The sequence below is a fragment of the Ammospiza nelsoni genome, chromosome 22 (genome assembly GCF_027579445.1).
Source record: "Ammospiza nelsoni isolate bAmmNel1 chromosome 22, bAmmNel1.pri, whole genome shotgun sequence".
Taxonomy (NCBI): domain Eukaryota; kingdom Metazoa; phylum Chordata; class Aves; order Passeriformes; family Passerellidae; genus Ammospiza; species Ammospiza nelsoni.
Genome location: NC_080654.1, coordinates 5754225 through 5774973, shown reverse-complemented (window position 1 = coordinate 5774973; position 20749 = coordinate 5754225). Strand labels below are relative to the sequence as shown.

The 20749-nt window shown below is 44.4% G+C and overlaps 1 protein-coding gene across 3 annotated transcripts in view; it reads right to left on the bottom strand.

Moving 5' to 3' along the window:
* The window catches only part of SPEN (spen family transcriptional repressor), a 65260-nt gene that overhangs the window by 30672 nt on the left and 13839 nt on the right, over positions 1 to 20749 (bottom strand). For all 3 annotated transcript variants that reach the window (XM_059487692.1, XM_059487693.1, XM_059487694.1), the window contains exons 2-3: positions 16568 to 16888; positions 12804 to 13280 (exon numbers count right to left, since the gene is read on the bottom strand). In XM_059487692.1, coding sequence (XP_059343675.1) covers positions 12804 to 13280; positions 16568 to 16888 — 798 coding nt within the window. The remainder of the gene's footprint in view (positions 1 to 12803; positions 13281 to 16567; positions 16889 to 20749) is intronic.

Sequence of the window (20749 nt, the reverse complement as noted above, 5' to 3'; positions counted from 1 at the left end):
AATTCTTCCCTGCAACTAAATAACCCATTATGATTGCTAAAAATATGTATGTTTATATTAATCTCTGTCTGGCTGACTGCCCAACCCACAGTTGGTGTTGTCACCTCGCTCCTTGACCTACGTCCCCTGTCCTTGGGCTTGAACTTCGTGCACCAAGAATTAAAAACATTAACCTGGGGAAAAAAAGTGTTGGTTACAAACACACTGGCCTATCTCTGGAGCAAAGAGCAGACTCAGCACTGACAACAACAGCTTCCCACTGCTGGGAAGAAGCTGCTCAATCCCATGCTGGCGGGTGGATGTGGATGGGTTTGGTGTTGAATTTGGGAGCAGCTGGAGTTACCTGCCTGCCCAGCCAATGCATCTTTGAACCATGGATGCTCCCTGGGAACAGTGGGATTGCTCATGCTCCAAAAGAAAGCCTGGGAAGCTGAAGGAAATGCTTTCTCAGCAAATGGCCACGGTGACGGAGCTCGGCGCTGGGAAAGATAAAAGTCATCGAGGCCTTGAGGGTGAAGTACAAAGCAGCTCCTCAGCTCTGCTTTCCCACAATTAAACTTGCACCGATGCAAAGAGGGAAGAAAGAGGGTGGGTGTGAGAATGGGTGAGCATTCTCTGTTTAACATCACCTTCACAGAGCAAAGCCCTGGGTCAAGATCCCCCATGAGAAGTCCTGCTGCAGCCACCCAGAACTGCCACCTCCTCCAGCCACGCTCCAAATTATTCCAAGCACTGCCAGCACATGCCTGAGGAAGAGCTGCTGTTGCTGCTCCAGGCATGGATCAGGCAAAAGTTGCGCAAAAGCAGAGTAATTGTGTTAAAGGGAAGAGCTTTTCCCACCTATCTGCTGATGATCTAAATTAGTAATTTGTAACTGACACTTCAGAGCACATGAAATCTTGGGACAAAAGCTGTATTTTAGTACCAGGTTCATGGGAGGCTGTACATCTTAACATGCACTGCAGATGGAAAAGGAAGGTATGAAGTGGCCAAGGCTTTTCCCAAGGTCACTCCATGAATCACAGAGGGAACAGCCTGAGGAATTTGATCTCCGGGCTCAAGGGTGGCCAAGTCTTTTCAAAATACCAAGAAAGCAGCACAGAATCATTTAAGCTGGAAGAGAGCTCCATGATCATCAAGCCCAATATTTAAAGGCAGTTTCCTCAACAACAGCACTGCTTTCATGAAGGGACCAACTCAGCATCCTAGGAAAAAACACCAAACTGTACTCCAAGTGCTGCCTAAGAGCCAGGAGAGCTAAATGCCATTGAAAATGCAACCACCACTGCATCCAAGTAGGCTACTACACATTTACTCAAGGAGCAAAAAGTAACCTCTTTTGCCTTAAGAGCCCTGTAAAATGAATTCCTGGGAATAAACACTTCTAAGTACAATTTTAAAACCATTTGGCATTGATTGAGTGTTGAGCACTGGACATCTTTCAGAAGAAAAGCCTTTTTCAGACATATGCTAGAACAAAAAAAAACCCTGAGCACTGATTCGCCTCCAGATTACTGCAGTTACTTTTTAACATAAAGCTGCCAGAAGATCATGGTGAACAGCCCCATAGAATTAATTCTGTCTTCATGTTTTAGAAAAGCATCACACCTTGCCTTAAAAAAACCAAGCCAGGCACTATTTGCATGCACTGCCTCCTCCCAACCCAAGGCATGGGGTTTTTTTAGCAATACACAAAACACCATTTGTTGAAATTCCTGATTTGGAGCGGTTTTGAAATGGTGCATCCTCTCCTATAAACAGAATTGTTCCTGGGATGGGAGCTGCAATGGAAGGCATGCCAAGATACACAGCTGAGCTACAATGCCACTTAAGTAAATTTGGGAACATGCAAAGCTTAATATAGAAATTCCCTTTATGGCAGATAACGCCGTGGAAGTTCAGTACTTCTAAAAATGGTCACTATTGTCCAAAGAGAGAAATCCAAATGGAAATGGACAGGGCAACCCTAGGTCTCCATTCAAAATAAATCCATTTATCAAGGGTGTTTTTCAAAGAGAATTTCTATTCCCTTACATCTTAGAATCATAAAATACTCCTTCTGATCTAAGATTCTAATAGAATCTTCCACAGCCTTTCAAAGAAACACCAAAGAGATGAAGGGAAGAATAATTTTGGAGGCTCTTTTTTTTAATGCCCCCTTTTAGACCGACAACAGTGACTGGAGGAATCACAGGAGAGCTCTGTAAAACCAGAATGGGAGCTGCTGTTCTGGAGTAAAGGACTACTTAAAATGGAAGGCCTGGGAAAAAAAAAAAAAGTCATTTCTGTGATCTCAGGCAGCATAAATTATAGAGAGAAGACATTTGATGAGTTCTATGCTAAGGATTAATTTGCCATTTAAAAATGCAGGGAACAGATGGATCTCTTGGCTAGGACTATATTTGGGAATTACTTCATTTTGCTGCCCACATGCAAATAAAAATACAACTAAAAGTAGAACTTTTTGTGAGCTTTCACATGGGTAGAAAACACTGAAGTAATGAAAATAAAACCAAAAAGAAAATATCTGTATGAAACAGGTAAAGTGCCACAGTACCTATTGTGGATCTGCAGTAGGCTGGGGGAGAGAATGTGATTTTACTTTGTTGAACAACTATGGAGTGTAATGCCAGGCTAAAAGAGCAAATTTGAGAGAAACACAACTCCAAACCAACCCAACAAAACCTATATCACATGACAGTGTTTGCCACTTCAGAGTAACTTCTGAGAAAGCACCTTGCTGTAACTTAATTCCATGGAATTTGTTAGGATTTAGCGATTACATCTCCACACATGGTCAGAGTCCAGGGATTCTCTTTCCCAAAAGCCTGGGCCAGCTCCATTGCACTTACCAGGGATCACAAAGCACAGGTGAGAACTTAATTCGCGAGAAAAATGCATAAGTAGGGGGAAATGCAGAAAAAAATGGACACCTTTTACACCTCCCTGGCCCGAGCACAGCCCGGCATGGCAGCGCTGGGAAGGAGGAGCAGCCGAGGCAATCCCGCTGGCACAGCGAGAGCACAGCATGGAAGAAAAGCCCTCTGAGCAATTCCCACAGGCAAAGCCTGGGAGCTTCCCTTATGGGAGCCAGTGCTTTCCAACCCCCAAACCACAGCAGCCACACGTACAGGGTAATTAAGCACCTTCCTTTTTTCCATGTGATTTCCCCAAGTTCGAGATAAACTGCGTATTAAAAAGCAAACCCAATGTCAACTCCTGAGACAGCTGTTAGATACCATCTCTGTTTCTCCTCTAGCAACACAATGAGCCTTTCTCCTCCCTCTCTCCATTTTAGAAACAAACAAGCAAACTGAAAATTTCACCCAGCAAAGCCTGGACCGGTGCAGGACGTCCTCAGTGTATTCCCAGACTCTGGAAGCGGGGTAAGCACAGCTCCGAGCGCCTTTAGAAAACCAAGAGGAACAGAAAATCTGTACTAACCCGACAGCCTCCTTTCTGTGACTATTCATCCTTCACAATCCAACAGGGCACACCAGCCAGTAAACAAACATGGAAGGGAGGGACCAACTTCAAAGCAAGTGTGTAAATCTTACATAATTTGAGGGTTTGAGATCTTGCAGCAACCTCTTACCCAACGAGGTGTCAGATGATCCAAGGAGGTCAGACCTGTAGCAGCCACGGTAAGTAGGACACTCTGCATCTCACTCTGCCCAGCCCAGCACCGTCTGCCCACAGGGACCTGGGGCTGGGCATTCTTGGGAATTCACTTTCAGGAGGAGAACAGAGCCTTTCTTTCATGTGTTATCACGCCAGAAAAGCTCTCTGCTCTCAAATGGATGAAAGATAATAAATACGTGAATGCCCTTAGAGCCGGGATCTGCTGGAGATGTGTCTTAATTATTTTTGGTTTTTAAACTGTTTTATGAGGTGCTCATATTTAAAACTGATGATTTCTGGACATCTGCAGACAACACCCCACAACCATGGAAGAAATGAGGATACAGGCCTGAAAACCACTTCCCTCTCATGGAAAGGATTCTCTAAGAGGTACTTTTCCTGCCATCCTGGATTTCCAAGTGTCTTCTAGCCAAAACCATCACTTTGAGCTAAATAAAGCAACTGAGCACTGAAACCCAGACATTTCTCAAAGAGAAGGAATTAAAAGGCTCCACGTCTCGCTCCTCCAGACAGCAGAGTGCACTCATGGCTGGAAGGACCAGGAAACAAAGGAACAGGTCCCCTACCTTTGTTATGGGCCACTTGCGAGGAGGGATCACAGAGAAGTCCTGTTTCTTAATGCCAAAGCTATTCTTGTTCTTATATTAGGCACTTAATGAATAATCATGCAAAGACTTTATTCACTCTATAATTCACACATCTACACAGTGCACGTCTCCCTGCTCCTCCTTTTGGAAACTCAGCTTCCCTTCAAGATTTAAACAAAATTTGGACTACATCCCAACACACATAATTTTTTTCTCCTCTACACAACACATCGAAGCCCTCACCTCTCTGCCGAGCCTGTGATTTTCCACTCAAGAGCCACGCTGCCTTCTCCTCTCCAAGCAGCATTAGGAGCTGACCGCAAGGATCTGCACTGGGATCCCTAATCTGCTGCTAAGAAGATTTGCACTTAAACCCTTGATGCCATCATTAGTGCTTTCGGCACTCACAACATCACAGCCAGACTGCGCTCGGTGCCGGGACGATGGGGGCAAAGCTAGGCGCATCAGGTACACGGGTAATTCAATGGGCAAAGATTAGGGGATGATACTATTTTTTATTTTTTCCCCAATAAGGCTTATTTACTATTAATTCCCATCCCTGTGACTTTATTTAAGTACAGCATGTTCCAGCTGAGATTGTTTGTAACGTTAACGCCCAAGTCGCATTGCTATACCTGGAGGAGACCAGTTCTCCCAGCCCTCAGGTTTTACAGGGAAGCTTCTCCTTCTGCATCCATGCCTCTAACATCCTCTTTGGGGGAAAAAACACCAAAACAAAACCAACAAATCACTGTATTTGCAAGTTCAAAGGGAGGTGGTGTCTAGGCTCTAATTGGAACAGCCCAGGAAGTGGCTGGATTTTTCCTTTGATCACTGTAATGACTGGTGCTTTTTCAAGAAGTGTTCAATACAGCTTTCCTCTTCTGCTATTCACCCCTCCATGTGAATATTCATCAGAAATTATTAAACTGCCCTTTATTCCAAAGGTCTGTGCAGTGGGGATGCTCTCCCCCAGCTCTGGTGCTTGTGTCCATCTGAGCTGACTCCACCACCGCTGCAGATAAGCACTTCCAAGCTGCGATCCTCTAATCTATTTTAGCCATGATTCACATCCTTGGGAGCTGTGTGTCTCCCAAGGAAAGGCGAATCTGGCCTGCTGGTGCAGAGGGAGGCAGCCACCACACGTTTCCCTGTTTTCCTTGGCTTTCCCGGGGTTGCTTTCCCCCTGCTCTCCCAGCGTGCAGCAGGAAGGGAACACATTTCTCTTCCTGCCTCCAGGATCCCTCACACTAAGCCTGGCTTCTGAGCAGCAACACGGGCAGCTTCAACTTCCCTGACCTCAGCTAATTCTTTCCTTCCCTCAGCCTACTCAAGATGATTAAGCAAAATACTTGGAAGGAAATCAAAGCCTTAAAAATGCAATTAGAAGTGACCATTTTGTTAATACGCACACGCACAACCCCAAAGTCAAACCCAATCCAACAGCACCTGACCTTTGGGAAAACAGCAATTTTTAGCAGCTCTCATGGACTTATGGAACAGCCCAAAGTCTCCCACAACGCTGGTGGGAGCAGTGCTGTCCACACAGCTCAGGTTTTTCCCACTATTCCTAAAAAAGGAGGTTAAGAAGACATGAAATTGTGAATTCTCACACCAGACTGTAGCTCCTGCAGACCTACAGCTGTCCAGGGGTGACTTAAAAATATCATTTTTATCACACATCCAGATCTTTCTCCCCCAGCTGAGGAAAAAGCAAGTTCACCAGAAAGTCTAGAATAAGCTGCCACAAATCCTCATATTCTCCAGCAAAGATTCTGATCTCATTGCAAGAAACCTTTAAAGCACTGAAATAACAATAATCTCTTTAACAACAATAAAATAATTTGAAATCATCAAAATAGTTATCATAGTAATAAAACAGAAATATTTTTCTAGGGCAATTTCCACTTCACCCATCCACAACATGATATATTTTTAAGACTCCTTTCCTGAAATTAACTTGAAAAAAGATTTTTTTCCTCTGCCTGTAAAGAATCAAATGCAATTTGAGAAAGCAGCAGTTGAGCTTCTGGGCCCTGACACAGAAACAAAGGCTGACAGCCCAGATTTAGATAAACACCTACTTCTGCACATTTAGGAAGAGGCTTAATTGCTTTGTCACTTAGAGCCAGCAATTACCAACTATTACTGGGAGTGCAGCAGTGGTGGGGGGTATTAATTGCAGCCAAATGTCCACTCTTTTTGGGCAGCTCATGCCAAGAAAATTAAATACTAAATAAAAAAGAAAATAAAACCCCTCTTCATTATAATGTTTTAAAGTATTTTATTGCCTATTTATATGTAAGGGGGGGGGGGGGGTTGGTTCTCCCAGAGGGGCCAACAAAGATAGAATTTATATTTAATTTTGAAATTGTGTCAAAATCACGGCAGAGGTGGTATTAGGATGTTGGGGCAGGCTCCAAAATCGCCCTTTTGGGGGATTTTTGGGGCTGTATCCTCCAGCGAGGAAACCAGTGCTTAACTTCTAGAGCGAGCAGAGCATTTAAGGTTTAAAACAAATAAATAAACAACCTGAAATTGGTTGAGAGGGAAAAAGGGTGGTTTTCCCCCCTCAGATCCGGCTCTGACACAGCCGTTGCTACTTCATTTCTCTGCACTGTGTGAAGGGAAAACCTTCACGCAGGAGCGAAAGCTGCTTCAGGGCTAAGGTGGGGGAAGGAATCTATATATTTTTTTTTAATTTAAAAGGCTTTTTTTGTGGCAATGGCGGTGTTTTTCCGCGGGGCTCGGGCGGCCCCGCCCCGGGGGCGGCGCGGCAGCCCCGGCCGGCTCCCGCCGGCTCAGACCGGTTCTCAGCGCAAACAACCGCCCCCCGCCCGCCAGGGCACGGCGGCGGGGAACCCCCGCTTATTCCTGCAGAAACATCCGCTTTCCCCCACAAAACACCCGCTTCTCCCTCAGAAACACCCGCTCTTCCCTCAGAAACACCCGCTCTCCCCGCCCCCCGAAACAACCGGGTGAGGCGACTCCGCGGCCGCGCCGCCATTACAGCGGCGGGCGCGCTCCGCCGGCTGTGAGGCGAGAGAAAGCGGCGGGGTTTCGGAGCGAGATAAAAATCTTATTGTGCAACGCACATTTTTCATAGATTATTGCCGAGTCCAGGGCTGAGGTAATGCGGGCTGTCAGCAGCTGGGGCGAGAGGCTGAGGGACAAGCGAGCTGCGGCCGCTCCCTGCCAAGGGCGCCGAGGCACCATTTCTTCACCATCCGTGAGGAGAACTGATATATCACGTTATTTTTTTTTCCCCACAGAAGGATCTGTTTATGTGGTTACACATGCACAGGTACGTCTTTTTCGGCATATCTCGAGTATAAAGGTTTGCTTTCTGTATTATAATCTCTCCAAAGCCATCTGAAAACGTTCTGCCTGTGCTCAATCTCAAGAAACCCGATACAGTCCCAAGGGTAAAAAAAGCCACGTTTAAAGGATGGTCTCGGTTATATTTAGCTGAGCAGCAGCACAGGCTGACACGAGCAGAAACACAAGGAAGAACAAAGTGAAAACGCTCGACAGTTGTTAACAAAAACCTGCGAGTATTTGAGGTGGATTTTTTTTCTCAATTTTCCCTTCCCTAATTCACATTTTGCCGCGCAGAGAGAACATTAAAGCAGCACATGGGTTTATGTGAACAAAAGGTAAGGATGAGGTGTTTCACCTGACTCCTGACAGTACTGTTGCCTTTGTGCAATGGAAAAGGCCTCCTATTCTAAGAAATTCTTTAATTTTATTTTATAAATCTTAACCTAATTCCTTTCCCATACAAACACGAGCCTGCTCAACCCTGTCGTTCTACCAGAAGAGATTAAAAATTTTCAGCTCACCTCTACAGTACCAAATGGATGTGGAATTATTTAACCTCGAAAAAAACCATCTCACAGAGGCTTCAATAAAGACTAAACAGCTACATTTAACCTCATTGTTCCTGATTTTCCATCTGTCCTCAGCACAGGCATCTCCAAACCCACTCAAAATCCCAAATCCCAGCTAAATCAGTGATTCATCACTTCTGGCAGCAAACGACACGGGAAGGAGGAGACGAAGACAATGGTAGAGAAAGGTTTGCATTATGTAATGAAACTAAAACTCACTTTTTTCTACTTTCACTTCAGTTTTGAAACAGGGTAGGAAAGTCCCTGACTAAATAAAATACACAGGAGGTTTCAGGGAGCCTGTTTTTCCCATGATTAAAATTCTCTTGGCAGTATTTTTCATCAGTTTATTTCAATATTAAGACACACACATATTCCATTCCAATGGTAATTCCTTGCTCCAGAAAGAATTTCATCACAGAGGAATCTAAAATTAAAACCAATCTCTCATTACCTTCTGCCTTGCCCACTTGTCACGAGAACTTTAAATACAGCTATAAGAATTACAAAAAAAATTTCTCTTTTCCAATATCTGTAAGTGCAACTTCTTCCTGTTTCTTGATTTTAGGAAGACTGGAATAACTGTGCTCACATTGATCTTGGTGAATATAAAACCAGTGTTGTATCTAAGCTGAAAATGCTCTTTTAATTTCCCAATCTCTATTTCATATTACAAGCTATAGAGAAATAGTCATCTAAGTAATTATTCATCCAACTCCAGCATCCTGGAGATGAGACAACCAAACAAACACTCTTAAAAATAAATTAAAGGCGACTACATTACACATTATAGGAAATTATTCATTTAACCGGTAAATCCCCCAGCATCCTCCACATCAGACAACTGAATAAACACTCTTAAAAAATAAATTAAAGGCCAAGGGAAACCTCAGGTCACTTATCTGCAGATGGAACACAGATCGTGAACGTGGGGTGTTCACGTTTTTACAGCCTGAACATCACCTACAGGAAATCAAACACTTCTGCCTGGGTTTTTGTAAATGAATTCAAACCCCATCCCAACAATTTTTAGGAGTGAAATGCTCTGCTCTCAGCACTGGGTGGTTCAGCACTGCTGCAGCAAAGCTTTGAGAATAATCACTAACACATGGAGCAGCCAGAGACGTGTCAGGCCGTCTGACGTTACAAAACTGAATCAAAAAGCCCAGAAATTATTTTTAGTGCATTAAAGCACCTCAACAAGCAGCCTAGAAAAGAGCTTTTGCAACAAAAGAAAAAAACCTAAAAACAGGGAGGATGTTTCCAGGAGGTTGGGCAGGGCACAAACAAAATCTTGTTTGCTTCCTATGGGATCACCCAGCTTCCATCCACAGCCAGCATCTTCCATGACACAGTACAGAAAATATGTTTACTAATGTATCATTTGCGGTGTGTGTCTGAATCACCAGAATGGAGACAATGAAGCTTCTGGTGGCGGCAAATTATCATTTTCAAGGGCTTTTCTTTTATTCTTTCAAGGTGATAAAAAAATTCCACCAACCCTTTTCCACTAGATAGGTGGGGAATGAGCAATCTTACACTAAAAAGACTTCAAAACACAAATTTCTCCTCAAATCCACACAGGAACCATCCATATCCAGCAGCTTCCTCACCTCAGCAGTCAACTTCTGAGAGGCCACAGAACACCCCAAATAAAGCCTGGCTTCAGAGAATATTGGTTATTTTTAATGTGTTCTTTCTGGTTTTAGTTTCTAAATTACTCCTTGCAGCACCGTTACTTGCAAAGGCCTCCAAACAGCAATTTAAAGCAAAGTTTAGTGGCTATCCAACACAACAAACTCTGAACCTTGACAAAATAAAGGCTTTTTGGGGTTGTTTTTTAATTTTTTTAGCAAGCAGTGTTTCTTCAGTATTGTCAAGGCAAATCAGCGTTACGTACTTCACACAATTCTTGAAAACCACAAGCACGGAAACCCAGAGTTGTCCTTCAGCACCTTTGTGCTTTTTCACAGCTCCTCAAGGACAGTGCCCAGCACAAAGTTCCCACCAGTGCTGAACACCCAGTGTGGGCCCCAAACACCCCCCGGGGCAGGGAACACAACTCTGCCAGCTGACACCAACAGGACGAGACCTGAGTGACCAAATTCTTACATTTCAGAAGAATGCAGTGTCAGAAAGACCTTAATAATACCATGGCCCCTCAAAATTGGCCATTTCCACTTATAAAAATGCCATAAGAGAATCTCTGGCTTGCTGAAATCCTTAAGACCATGGAAACTGCAGGCAATAATTATTCTCCAGACAAAAGAAACTGGATATATCACACAGCAAGTGGGAGCACCAAACCACGGAAAAGGGACTGAGGCAGCTTTCACTCACCAACAGTGTATGAGAGCTTAATATTTACATGGCTAAATTTCAACTGTGCTGAAAATTAAACACTTGTGCTTTGAAAGACTTCAAGGCCATATGGGGTTTTGCTTCCCAAAGTAAAGAGAGGGTTAAATGTTTATTATTATCTAACTGATTGCTAAGAAACATGTAAAACTCTTTTCTGATCCTTCAAAATTAAATATACAATCCACCAGATTCTATTACTTGCTCGACTGAGTTTGATTTTATTGTATTAATAAGAAAAAAATGTTTTATTTCCTCCCAGAGTATCATCTACTTTTCCATTACTACAACTAGAGATTGCCAAGAAAATGAAATGCTCAAGCACAGCAGATGCTGCTTTTCTTCTCATTAAATCTTAAAACTTGGTTCCAGTGGGATCATATTTAGTCCTCTCAAATTCAGAACAGGATTTCATCCTGCCTCGACATCCCAACAATGACATTTTATAAATATTACGAGTTTCTTGGACGCCTTTCTCATTCCACAAGGAGCAGAGAAGCACCAGTAGAGATTTTTTCTTCTTCCCCTTCTCGAGATTTTATTTTAAACCTTAAATGTAACCAGCCCTCCTTTCTATCCATTTTCTCTAGGATTTTTTTTGAGACCTCTGGAAGTCTCACAGATTTTTCTGAGATGTAATAAGTGTGAAAAATCTTCGACAAAGGATTGTCTTTATTCAAGCATTAAGGTCTCATTGAGAGAGGTGTTGAAAATAAGTGCTTAAAAGCAGCCTAAAAGTTGTCTTAAATCTTCACCTGCTCTCCAGCTGAGACAGGACCTGAATTTCCAAATCCAAGAGGAGAAAACAATAATTAAAAGAAGTAAATAAATCCTTGCATGTTTCTTTAGACATGAGGGGGTGGGGCAATCACAAGAGGAGACACTGATTTCCTCATCTTCTGTACACTCTCCATGGGTGTCAGCCCATCTCACCCTTCCAGAAGGTTCAACATTCAAGGGAAGACTTTGTGAGAACAATCCCCTTGGTCAGAGAGTTCTGACAGTGGTAAAATTCCACTCACAGTGATAAACACAGAACCCTAGAACAGGTTGGAAGGGACCTTAAAGTTCACCTAATTCCACCCCCTGCCATGGCAGGGACACCTCCCACTGTCCCAGGGTGCTCCAAGCCCTGCCCAGCCTGGCCTTGGGCACTGCCAGGGACCCGGGGGCAGCCACAGCTGCTCTGGGCACCTGTGCCAGGGCCTGCCCACCCTCACAGGGAGGAATTCCTTCCCCACATCCCAGCTAACCCTGCCCTGTGGCAGTGGGAAGCCATTCCCCCTTGTCCTGTCACGCCAGGAGTTTGCGAAATCGAACACTCTACTGATACACTTATTTACTTAATTAATATTTTCAGTTTTAGAAAACACCTGGTATGCAAAGGAAATGCTGCCAACTCTGCAAACCCTCCTGAAGAGCAGAGCTCTTCGTCAAAGAGCATAAAATACTTATGGGTGCAACTGCAGCTTTGTGGATTCCACTCTTAGGGTGAATTCACTCTTAAAAAGCCACATATCAGATAGGCACTTCAACACGAATTTTAAAATTATTAAAAGAAATCAGTGCTTTTCCAACACCTTCTTTTCTCCCCCATAGGTATTTTGTAATGCCATGCAAATACAGAGCTATTACAGAACCAAGGAAACGCATTCCCAGGAATTGCAAACTTGGATTCTTTTCTTTTAATTCTTCCAAGTCTACAAATTTTCCTGTGAGACAGCAGGGCGAGAAATGGGAAGGTGACAAATCAACCTTGTCAATGTCAGCAGTGTCAGTGAATAAGAAGAAACAGAACAATACCACTCATCATTTCCCAAAGTAAAAAGTAGCTGACCTTAAAATTTGCTTTTTCTCTCACTGAAGCAAATAAAAGTGACCCCATTCTCCAGACACACAGGCAGTGAGGTGTTGTGTCTGTACATCCCTGCTCTGCCCAGCCACCATCTTACAGATGCACCATGGATCCACCATGCCTCAAATGATATATAAAAAACTACTTAACCAGTGCAAGAGAATGTCATTATCTTCTACATCTGCTTAAAATTCATCATTGCATTTCTATTTCCATCACCTCCTGCTCGCAACAATGAATTTTGAAAGCTATTTCAGAATCTGGCACAGAAATGGGTTTCTGGTTTGGTTCTTGGATCCATGGATCCACCAAGGAAAACAACGACCAGCACCAGCATTGCCCTTGGAACCCTCAGTGCCAACTGAGCCTTTGGACATTTCCCTGCACTTCACCTCTACCTCAGCAACCAAAGCTTCGCCACAGAACAACTCCTGAGCACAGCACCCGCACAGCCACGGCACAGAGACCTACCTGTCACTGCTGGTACTGCTGCTGCTGCTGAGGGAGTCGCTGCTGGAGGATCTGCTGCGGGAGCCGCTGCCGCTGGGCGAGCGGGCGGGCCGGGCGGCCTGGCTGGCCAGGCGCTGCGGGGACTGCGTCCTGGACTGCGACGAGTGCGGCGAGCGGCTCCGGCTGTGCTGGTAGTTCCGCTCCGGCCTTCTGCCTCGTACCTCCCGTGTAATGTCATCCCTGTAGATATCCCTGTGTACCACACTGGGCAATGTAAACTGCTCCCGGGCCCTAGGTTCGTATCGGGGGTCGTGAGCGTCAAAGCGGTTCGGGCTTCGGCTCCGAGAAGTGTAATAGAGCCCGTGTTGTAAGGTCCGCTCCCGAGGGTCTCTATAGTAATCCTGATCGTAATGTCGCGTCCGATCAAATCCGCCCGTCCCCCGCTCATGGTGTCCATAGGCACTATGTTCATAAGCACGCTCCCTGTTATCTGAAGCCCTGCATTTGGGAAGGGGGAAAAATATCGCATCAGAAAGGGCCAGGCACGACCAAAAGCAAATCATGCAAACATTCATGGCAGCACTCGGCTTATTGCTGCGACTGCTTCTCCACTAACCAGCAACAACCTATCAAGCGAACAATGACAAACTTCCAAACATTTTACTTGACTCCGAAGTTATATTTGTATACAATCAAGCTGAGCAATCATTTTGGTTTAATCACAATATGGGGCTTTCATGACCAGCAACTTGCCTGCACGGGGAAAAAAATTCTGCTTTCCCATGCAGAATCCCCATTTCAACTGTTCTTTTTCTTTTAAATTCTGTAAACAAGAAAAACTTCATGGTTGTGGACATCACCATTAAATTCTCCTTTTTCTCTCCATTTTTGCTTAAGAGCTTCAAAAATATTTTTTTCCAAAATGTGGTAATTACTGGAGCTCTTGTAATTATCCTTCTGCAAAAATGGCATCACAAATTGGGCTGTAGCCATGAAAGCCTCCATGCAAAGCATGACCCATAGGTAAGAAGCTGCTTTCAAAAGGGGTGGCGTAACCCATAGAGATTTCCCAGAAAATCAGGGGGTTTCTTGTTGCTGCTCTAAAATATTTTACCCTCTTAGAGGGAATTTTTGCTTTGACCAGATTGCTACAATCATTCATTATAAAACTTATGGATGATAAAGAAACATCTCCATTACTAATGCTGGAACTGCAAGGATGCAGGTTCCCAGAACATACTAAGACCCTACACATAGACTGGGAATCCAATTTTTAGGCAGTGTTTTGTTTGGACTGCTGCAATCACAGAATTTCTATCTGCACAAGCTGCTGCTTTCCAGCAGCTACAGTCCAGTTCATTTCAGTGTTTTGAACAATTTAAAATGATAAAGGCTCAGTGATGTTCTGAGTTAGTGTGATCTCTCAAATAAAGAGATTGACAGATAAAGGAATACTACAAATAGTTGAGTATTCCAATTTAGACAAGTACCAAGATGGTACATCTTAGTTACATCTACAAAATGGAAGATTCAGAATGGTTACTTTGAACATTTAAAAAATACTTCTAAAATTCTAAATATGTCAGGGTAGCCAAAATTAATTTTAAAATTAATTATCCATCTTACAAAGGACATTTCAACCTTTTTTTTCAGCCTTCTCTCTCAGATTCTTGCTTTAGAATGTGTTATGAGTCACTTCAGTCTCCTGAATCCTGATAACCCAATTCTGCCTTGTGCCTCCTCCTCCTCTCCTGCATCACAGCTCTAGTTCAAATGGCAGAAATATTTCAGGGATCTTTTATAAACTGAAAATGGGATTTGAATCTTTTTTCGATTAGCATCTCAGGAAGTTCCTTCCATTCCTTCTCCAATGAATCATTAGATCCTTAATCCTCTCAATATATTCACTCTCTGTTGTTAAACTGTAACTCATAGCAAGCTTTCTATAGGGCTCCCTCACATCTTGCCTGCATTTTTTTCTCTCCAATGATATATAAAAAACTATTTAACCAGTGCAAGAGAATGTCATTATCTTCTACATCTGCTTGAAATTCATTGTTGCATTTCTATTTTCATTACCTCTTGCTCGCAACAATGGAATTTTGAAAGCTATTTCAGAATCTGGCACAGAAATGGGTCTCTGTTTTGGTTCTTTTTTTCCCCTTTTGAAGGACCAAGATCAACAATTTTACAAACTATTGCCTTTAGCATCCTACAAAGTGTTAATCAGTGAGAGCTGATTTAATGAGGTCAGAGAAAAAGCAGTATTTTCTAGCAGGTTACTGCTACAGAGCTGACAGAAAGAACAAATCCTTATCCATGAGAAGGACACAGAAGACAGACAGAGGAAGCAGAGCTGAACAGCTACTGGCTACAGTGCTTTCTTCATTTATCTATTAGTACTAAGTGCTACTGGAGTTAGTGGAAAGAGAGGGTTTGACTTGGGTTAGGAGAGGGGCTAATATACACAGGGCAGGACATACCAACCTTTTCCAAGTGTGGAAACACGACCTATATTCCCAATTAAATCTAGGGAGAGAATTGTGAACATAACTTCCCCAATTTTGGCCCCTCTTACAGGGGTAATCCACCTTCTTAATGGGCAAGGGTGTCAAATGATATTTTAGATGAACCAACAAGAAAAAAAAATTCTTAGTGACAAGACACAAAAAAAAAATTCCACTGGACGGAAGTAGTCCCAGACTGAAACCGTAACTCTGAAACCCCCAGACTTCTTTCTTGAGACAGAAGGCACTTAAATAGATCCATAATTTTAATTTCCAGCCCTAAGTCTGAATCAAGCAGCTGGTAGAAGATCCCCCGAGGCCCGAGGGCCCTGACGCTGCTGCCAGCAGGCATCCTCTGGCCGCCTTGGTAACCATCCAGCCCAGTCACTTCTCACTGGTGTATCCACAAACGGGTATTAGCACCACGTCCTTAAAGCTAAAGTATGTTTAATGTGGAGCAGCAGAGCTTTTTAGGAGGCTAGATAGTAATCCACTCCCCATGGCTACTGGCGTCTTGACTGTATACCATCCAATAAATTCAAGGCAGTAGTTCTTATCCCAGCTTTAAAAAAAAATAAACTATAATTTCCAAAATTTAGTAAAGTCCGTCATCTCTTTTTGCCAATACCATCAGAAAGAATAATCCCAATAACTTGGAAATGATGTAGATCCAAAATGGAACCATCACAAGCTGCCTTCGGTCTTCTCCATCCAAGCGTTATTTCCATCGCTCAGAGTTGTCGGTAGAATCCAAGGGGCCGCATCATTAAAGTCTACTCTGAATTTTGTGGTGACAATCCAATTAACATACCCGCTGCGTATAGTGAGAACTGAGAGCTAGGCATCAAGCTTTCACCGAATTCTAGGTTCTAGTATTCCGAAGATACTCCACAGAGAACTTCACCACATGTTGTAGAGTAAGATAGCTCCATCTGGCAGCAGGGATACATCCAGCAAGGCCTTAATATTATCCAAGAAATGGGATCGCTACTTCTAGAAAAGAGTAACTCCAATATCGATGCTGGCCAAAGGAAATCTTCCATCTTAAAACCACCTTATTGCAAGTGTAGGTAGATATCCAACCAGCTGCAGGACACATCCTCTATGGATCCACAAGGTACCAGCCACTGGGATAGAAATCACTTCCGTTTCCAACCCAAAATAGGAAACATAGATAATTCCCAAAATTTTAAATCCATCTGGGGGCCCTAGATACGAGTTTGTGTTTCTCACCATATCAAATACAAAATACCTGCCTAGAGAAACCTTGGAACTTACCCATCAAGTCTCCGCTCATAACGTCCTTCCCGTGCATGAAGTGATGGTGGGGGGCCATAAGTGGGCCCCCCACCACCTCCTCTGAACCCAGAAACCTCTCTACTACGAGATGCTATGGAAACTGTATCATCCAATCCCCGCGCAGCACTGGGAATGGTTCCTGGCTCATTATAATCCGTCCGTAGGTCTCTATCTCCCATTTTGTTGACAGAGTTGTGTGCCTTCTGGGCACTTTTGATGTCCACAAAATCCACAAACGCTGCCACTCCGCCTTCCGACCCCCTCTTAGGGAGGATTTTGACACTTTCGACACGTCCATATCTGGAAGAGAAGCAAAGCAGAGCACACACGTTAGTGCTGGTGGGAAGAGACCACATTTAATAACATTGCCTCCTGCAAAATCAACACCCAACCCTTCACCCTTCCCCTGTGCCAGGAAAATCAATCATTGGGAGACACTAGGAGGGGAAAAGCCATTTGGAGAGAGAAAAAAGCCATTTAAACTTTCCATGGTTACATTTAAACTCCTTTCTTGAAGTGTGGGGAGCCTACCATGGGATCACCCTTTTTATAGCAACAGAGCAGCAGCGGCTGAAGAAATAGAAAGGTGTTCACAACCAGAGCAGCCTGCACATCGTTAGTCTGACACAATTAAAGAGGCACAATTAAAACAAAATCGTGTCACGAGGAAAAATACAGACAGCCATCAATTTTCTTAGGAGACAAACGACCTTGACACAGCAATTCCACTACTTCGATCTGTATTTAACCCAGAGTCTCCACTGTGATCCTCACTCCTGATCCCAAACCCATTTATTTCCACACCTAGCAGGACACACGGACCCCAGACGTGGGGTTCAGCCTCCCAGTCCCACTGCAGCCCCAGCTGCCCAACAGGAGCTGACAAATGCTGGAGGGAATGTGACACCACCCTACATAATGTATGTTAAGTAACTGCAACACTGCCACTTATGGATGAGTAAATGTCTATGCAAAATAAAAATAAACCCAAACATGTTTGTGTACACAAGGAAATAAGATGTAAAAACATATTTAAATAACTTGCATCCACTCACAGTAGAAAGGACAAGCTGGGCGGGATGAGCACAGTGACATTTTAAAGCCAACAACTGCAGGGTTTGGGTGCTCAGCTCTCTCTGCCAAAAGATTCTGAGCAAAGCAGGGAAAAGCTCTGAACTGCAGCTGGTAATCCAGGACAAGAGAAGGCAGAAAGTGTATTTCTGAATGTGCCGACAGAGAGGAAAGGGACGCACAAATAAAAACCTAATCAGGAAGTATTTGTAAACTCCACGAAGAATTATTGTGAAAAAATTTCTATGCACAAAGGCAGCACAAGGCCAGGCAGATGTAAACAGACCTTACACAGACAAAACTGTTCTCAGCCACACACACAGGAGAAGGGAATACAACCACCAGGCTGAGGCACACACGCTGTCAGATCCCTGAGCTGCCTCGGTTTCATGCCTGGCTTTTCCTACACCTTACAATTTCATCATTGTTGTTGGATGACTAATCCTTAAATACGATCTGAAAACCTGCCTGGCTGACTGCTGCCTTCTCATTCCAGCCTGACCTACTACACTTATATATAACCTGGTTTGGATTTAGAGCCCTTTTTTCCCTGGTTTATACTCCACTGAATACTCTGTGTGCACAAACAAGAGCATCTTCCAAGAAAAAAATAAAATAAAATAAAATAAATGCCTTGTTGGGCATAAAGAGACACAGTCACACGCAAGACACGTTCCTGCCTCTCAGCTGTCCAGGGCTGAGCTTGTCACCTTTGTGCCTGTGTTAATTCTTGGGAGTTTCCTAATCTGTAATGCTCTGGTTATTTTTTTATTGTTTCTTTGTATTTTATTTAATTAAAAGCTTCCAATAATGGCAAATGGAACTGCAGGAAAGCTGCTTCTCAAAGCATGCTCTCTTTGGAAGCTGGATTTGGTTATCTTCCCTTGCAAGTAAGATTTAGAAAGCCCAGAAGAGTAGAGGAGATGGTTAATAAAATCTGTGTGAGGAAAAAAAAAATGGCCTAATTGGATGTGGCAGATGTAGAGAGAGCAGGAGAGGGAACAGGAAAGGAAGGAGAGAGAAGGAAAACAGGAAAAAGCCTATTTGAGAAAATGTTCGTGCCATGAATGAATGTGACAAAAAATATGGAAAGTAATTAGGAATCCTAGTTAGGATCACCCTTTTTAACTCCAACCCTCACACCTAAACCATGTAGCTCCCAAACCGACTGGTTAGAACACACACTTTCCTTTTGCTCACTGTGTTTACACATTGAGTTTCTGGCAATGTGAACCTGTACTTGCCTTCAATCTTCAGGGGGAACAGGATTAAGATACTGTTGATAATGGTATCAATATCCCTAAAATCGTAGCTGTCCTTTGACTGCAGCCACCATGGCCCCCCTCACATGAAGCACTGCCTGCCACTGACATCAGAGCTGGGCTCTGAACGACTGCCTGCTCCCCACCTTGACAATTACTGCCTAATTCTGAAATCCTAACACGTACATGTTATTATACATACACAGTCAGAACTGTCATTCTTTTGCTGTAGAAGATGCAGAATGTGTTTAAAATGTTCAAATATCTAAGCTCATGCTGCCCAGAAAGCAGACAGAATACAAAACACCAGTGTAATAAGGTCCCCATCTACCACAAAACCCACCTAGCAAAGTTGTGACTCTTCCCAATATGAATATTTATACTGGAAGAAGTGCACTTCAGCTATTAATTATTTTTTCCTAAATAAGAAATGTATGGGGGAGGCTACTACTGTATTGCAGTGCAGCCATGGTGGTAAATCACTCCACTCCGAGACGGCGCCTGTTAATCCCCCGTTATCCAGATACATAAATATACGCTGTGCCTCGCTGTCCTGCCCCGCACCCTTGACAGGCCCTGAGGATAATCTGTGGCAATCGCCTTTGCTGAAAGCGAGGGAGGCAGGCAGGAGGAGGAGAAATGGAGCAGAAGCGGGGGATGAGAGAAACCCGAGGAGGAGAGAGCCCTGGGTATTGCAGGGGAGCTGCTGGAAGAGGAAGGTTTGTCTCAGTCCTGTGACTGCAGACATCCCTCGGTCCCCTCCGCCAGGATCAATGTGCCGAGCGATCCGGCCCGGCCGCACCCATTGGCGCCTCTCCGAGCTGCTCCTGTCTTGGCAGATGCTGCCGGGAGGAGACCAGGGGGAGAGGAGGGAGATCTGCAGTGCTGCATCACCACACGGCTTCACTGCAGCACAGAAACGCTACAAGGAAAAAACCACCACACTTCTGAAGGGCCGGGGGAGGAGAGGCAGCGAGAGCGCTGCGCTTCCTTACGCCGAAGCAAGGCAAGATGGAGGTGAACGTGCTCCGAGGAGCAACCTTTGTCCAGGCAGAGGGCTGGGAAGAGGGGACAAAAGGCCAGGGGAGGCATGGCCACGACCTTTGATAGCGCTGCCAGAACAGCTCCTCTCAACCTTCGCCTCATATCGCTACACCTGTGCGTCAGCCCTTCCCAAGGCTGCGTTTTGCAATCGCTGCCAGAAACAAAGAGGTGCCTTCGCTCGGCTCCCACTCCGCAGACGCGAATAAAAACAAGGCGTTTTAGTGCCTCTTCCCGTCCACAACTCCTGCAGATTAATCATTAGCTCCACATCGTAAAGAAGCGGCCAAGGCCGTGTTTTCGGCGGGGTTTACAGTTCAACCTCAAGCGGAGGAGACAAGGACGTGGGGAGCTGTTATGTCACCAAGCCCCTCCACCAGCACAGCACGACCGAAGCACCCGGCTGTAAACACACATCGAGCAGCCCTTGCAGAAAAAAAGTTGCTCAATAATCACTGCTCGAACAAAGGCACGCTAATCCAGCTTTTCACACAAAGAAAAGGAATTCATAATTTAAGCATTATCGGTTTATTCACTGTAGATCAAAGCACCTCTATATTCAAGCAGCTGAAATGTCTCTGGGCTCTTGGCACAGCTGCTCAGCATGTTTCCCTCGCTCTGCAGCCCTTCCTCCTCCTCAGCTCTTCCTCCCAAAGCAGGAGACAGCACAGCCGGGCCGGGAGGCGCAGCCTCTGCCAATGCAGGGCCGGGCTGGTTCCTCCTACCCAGGAGCGACGTGTCACCCTGGCACAGCCAAAGTCATCCCACACCCTCCAGCCTTCCCTAC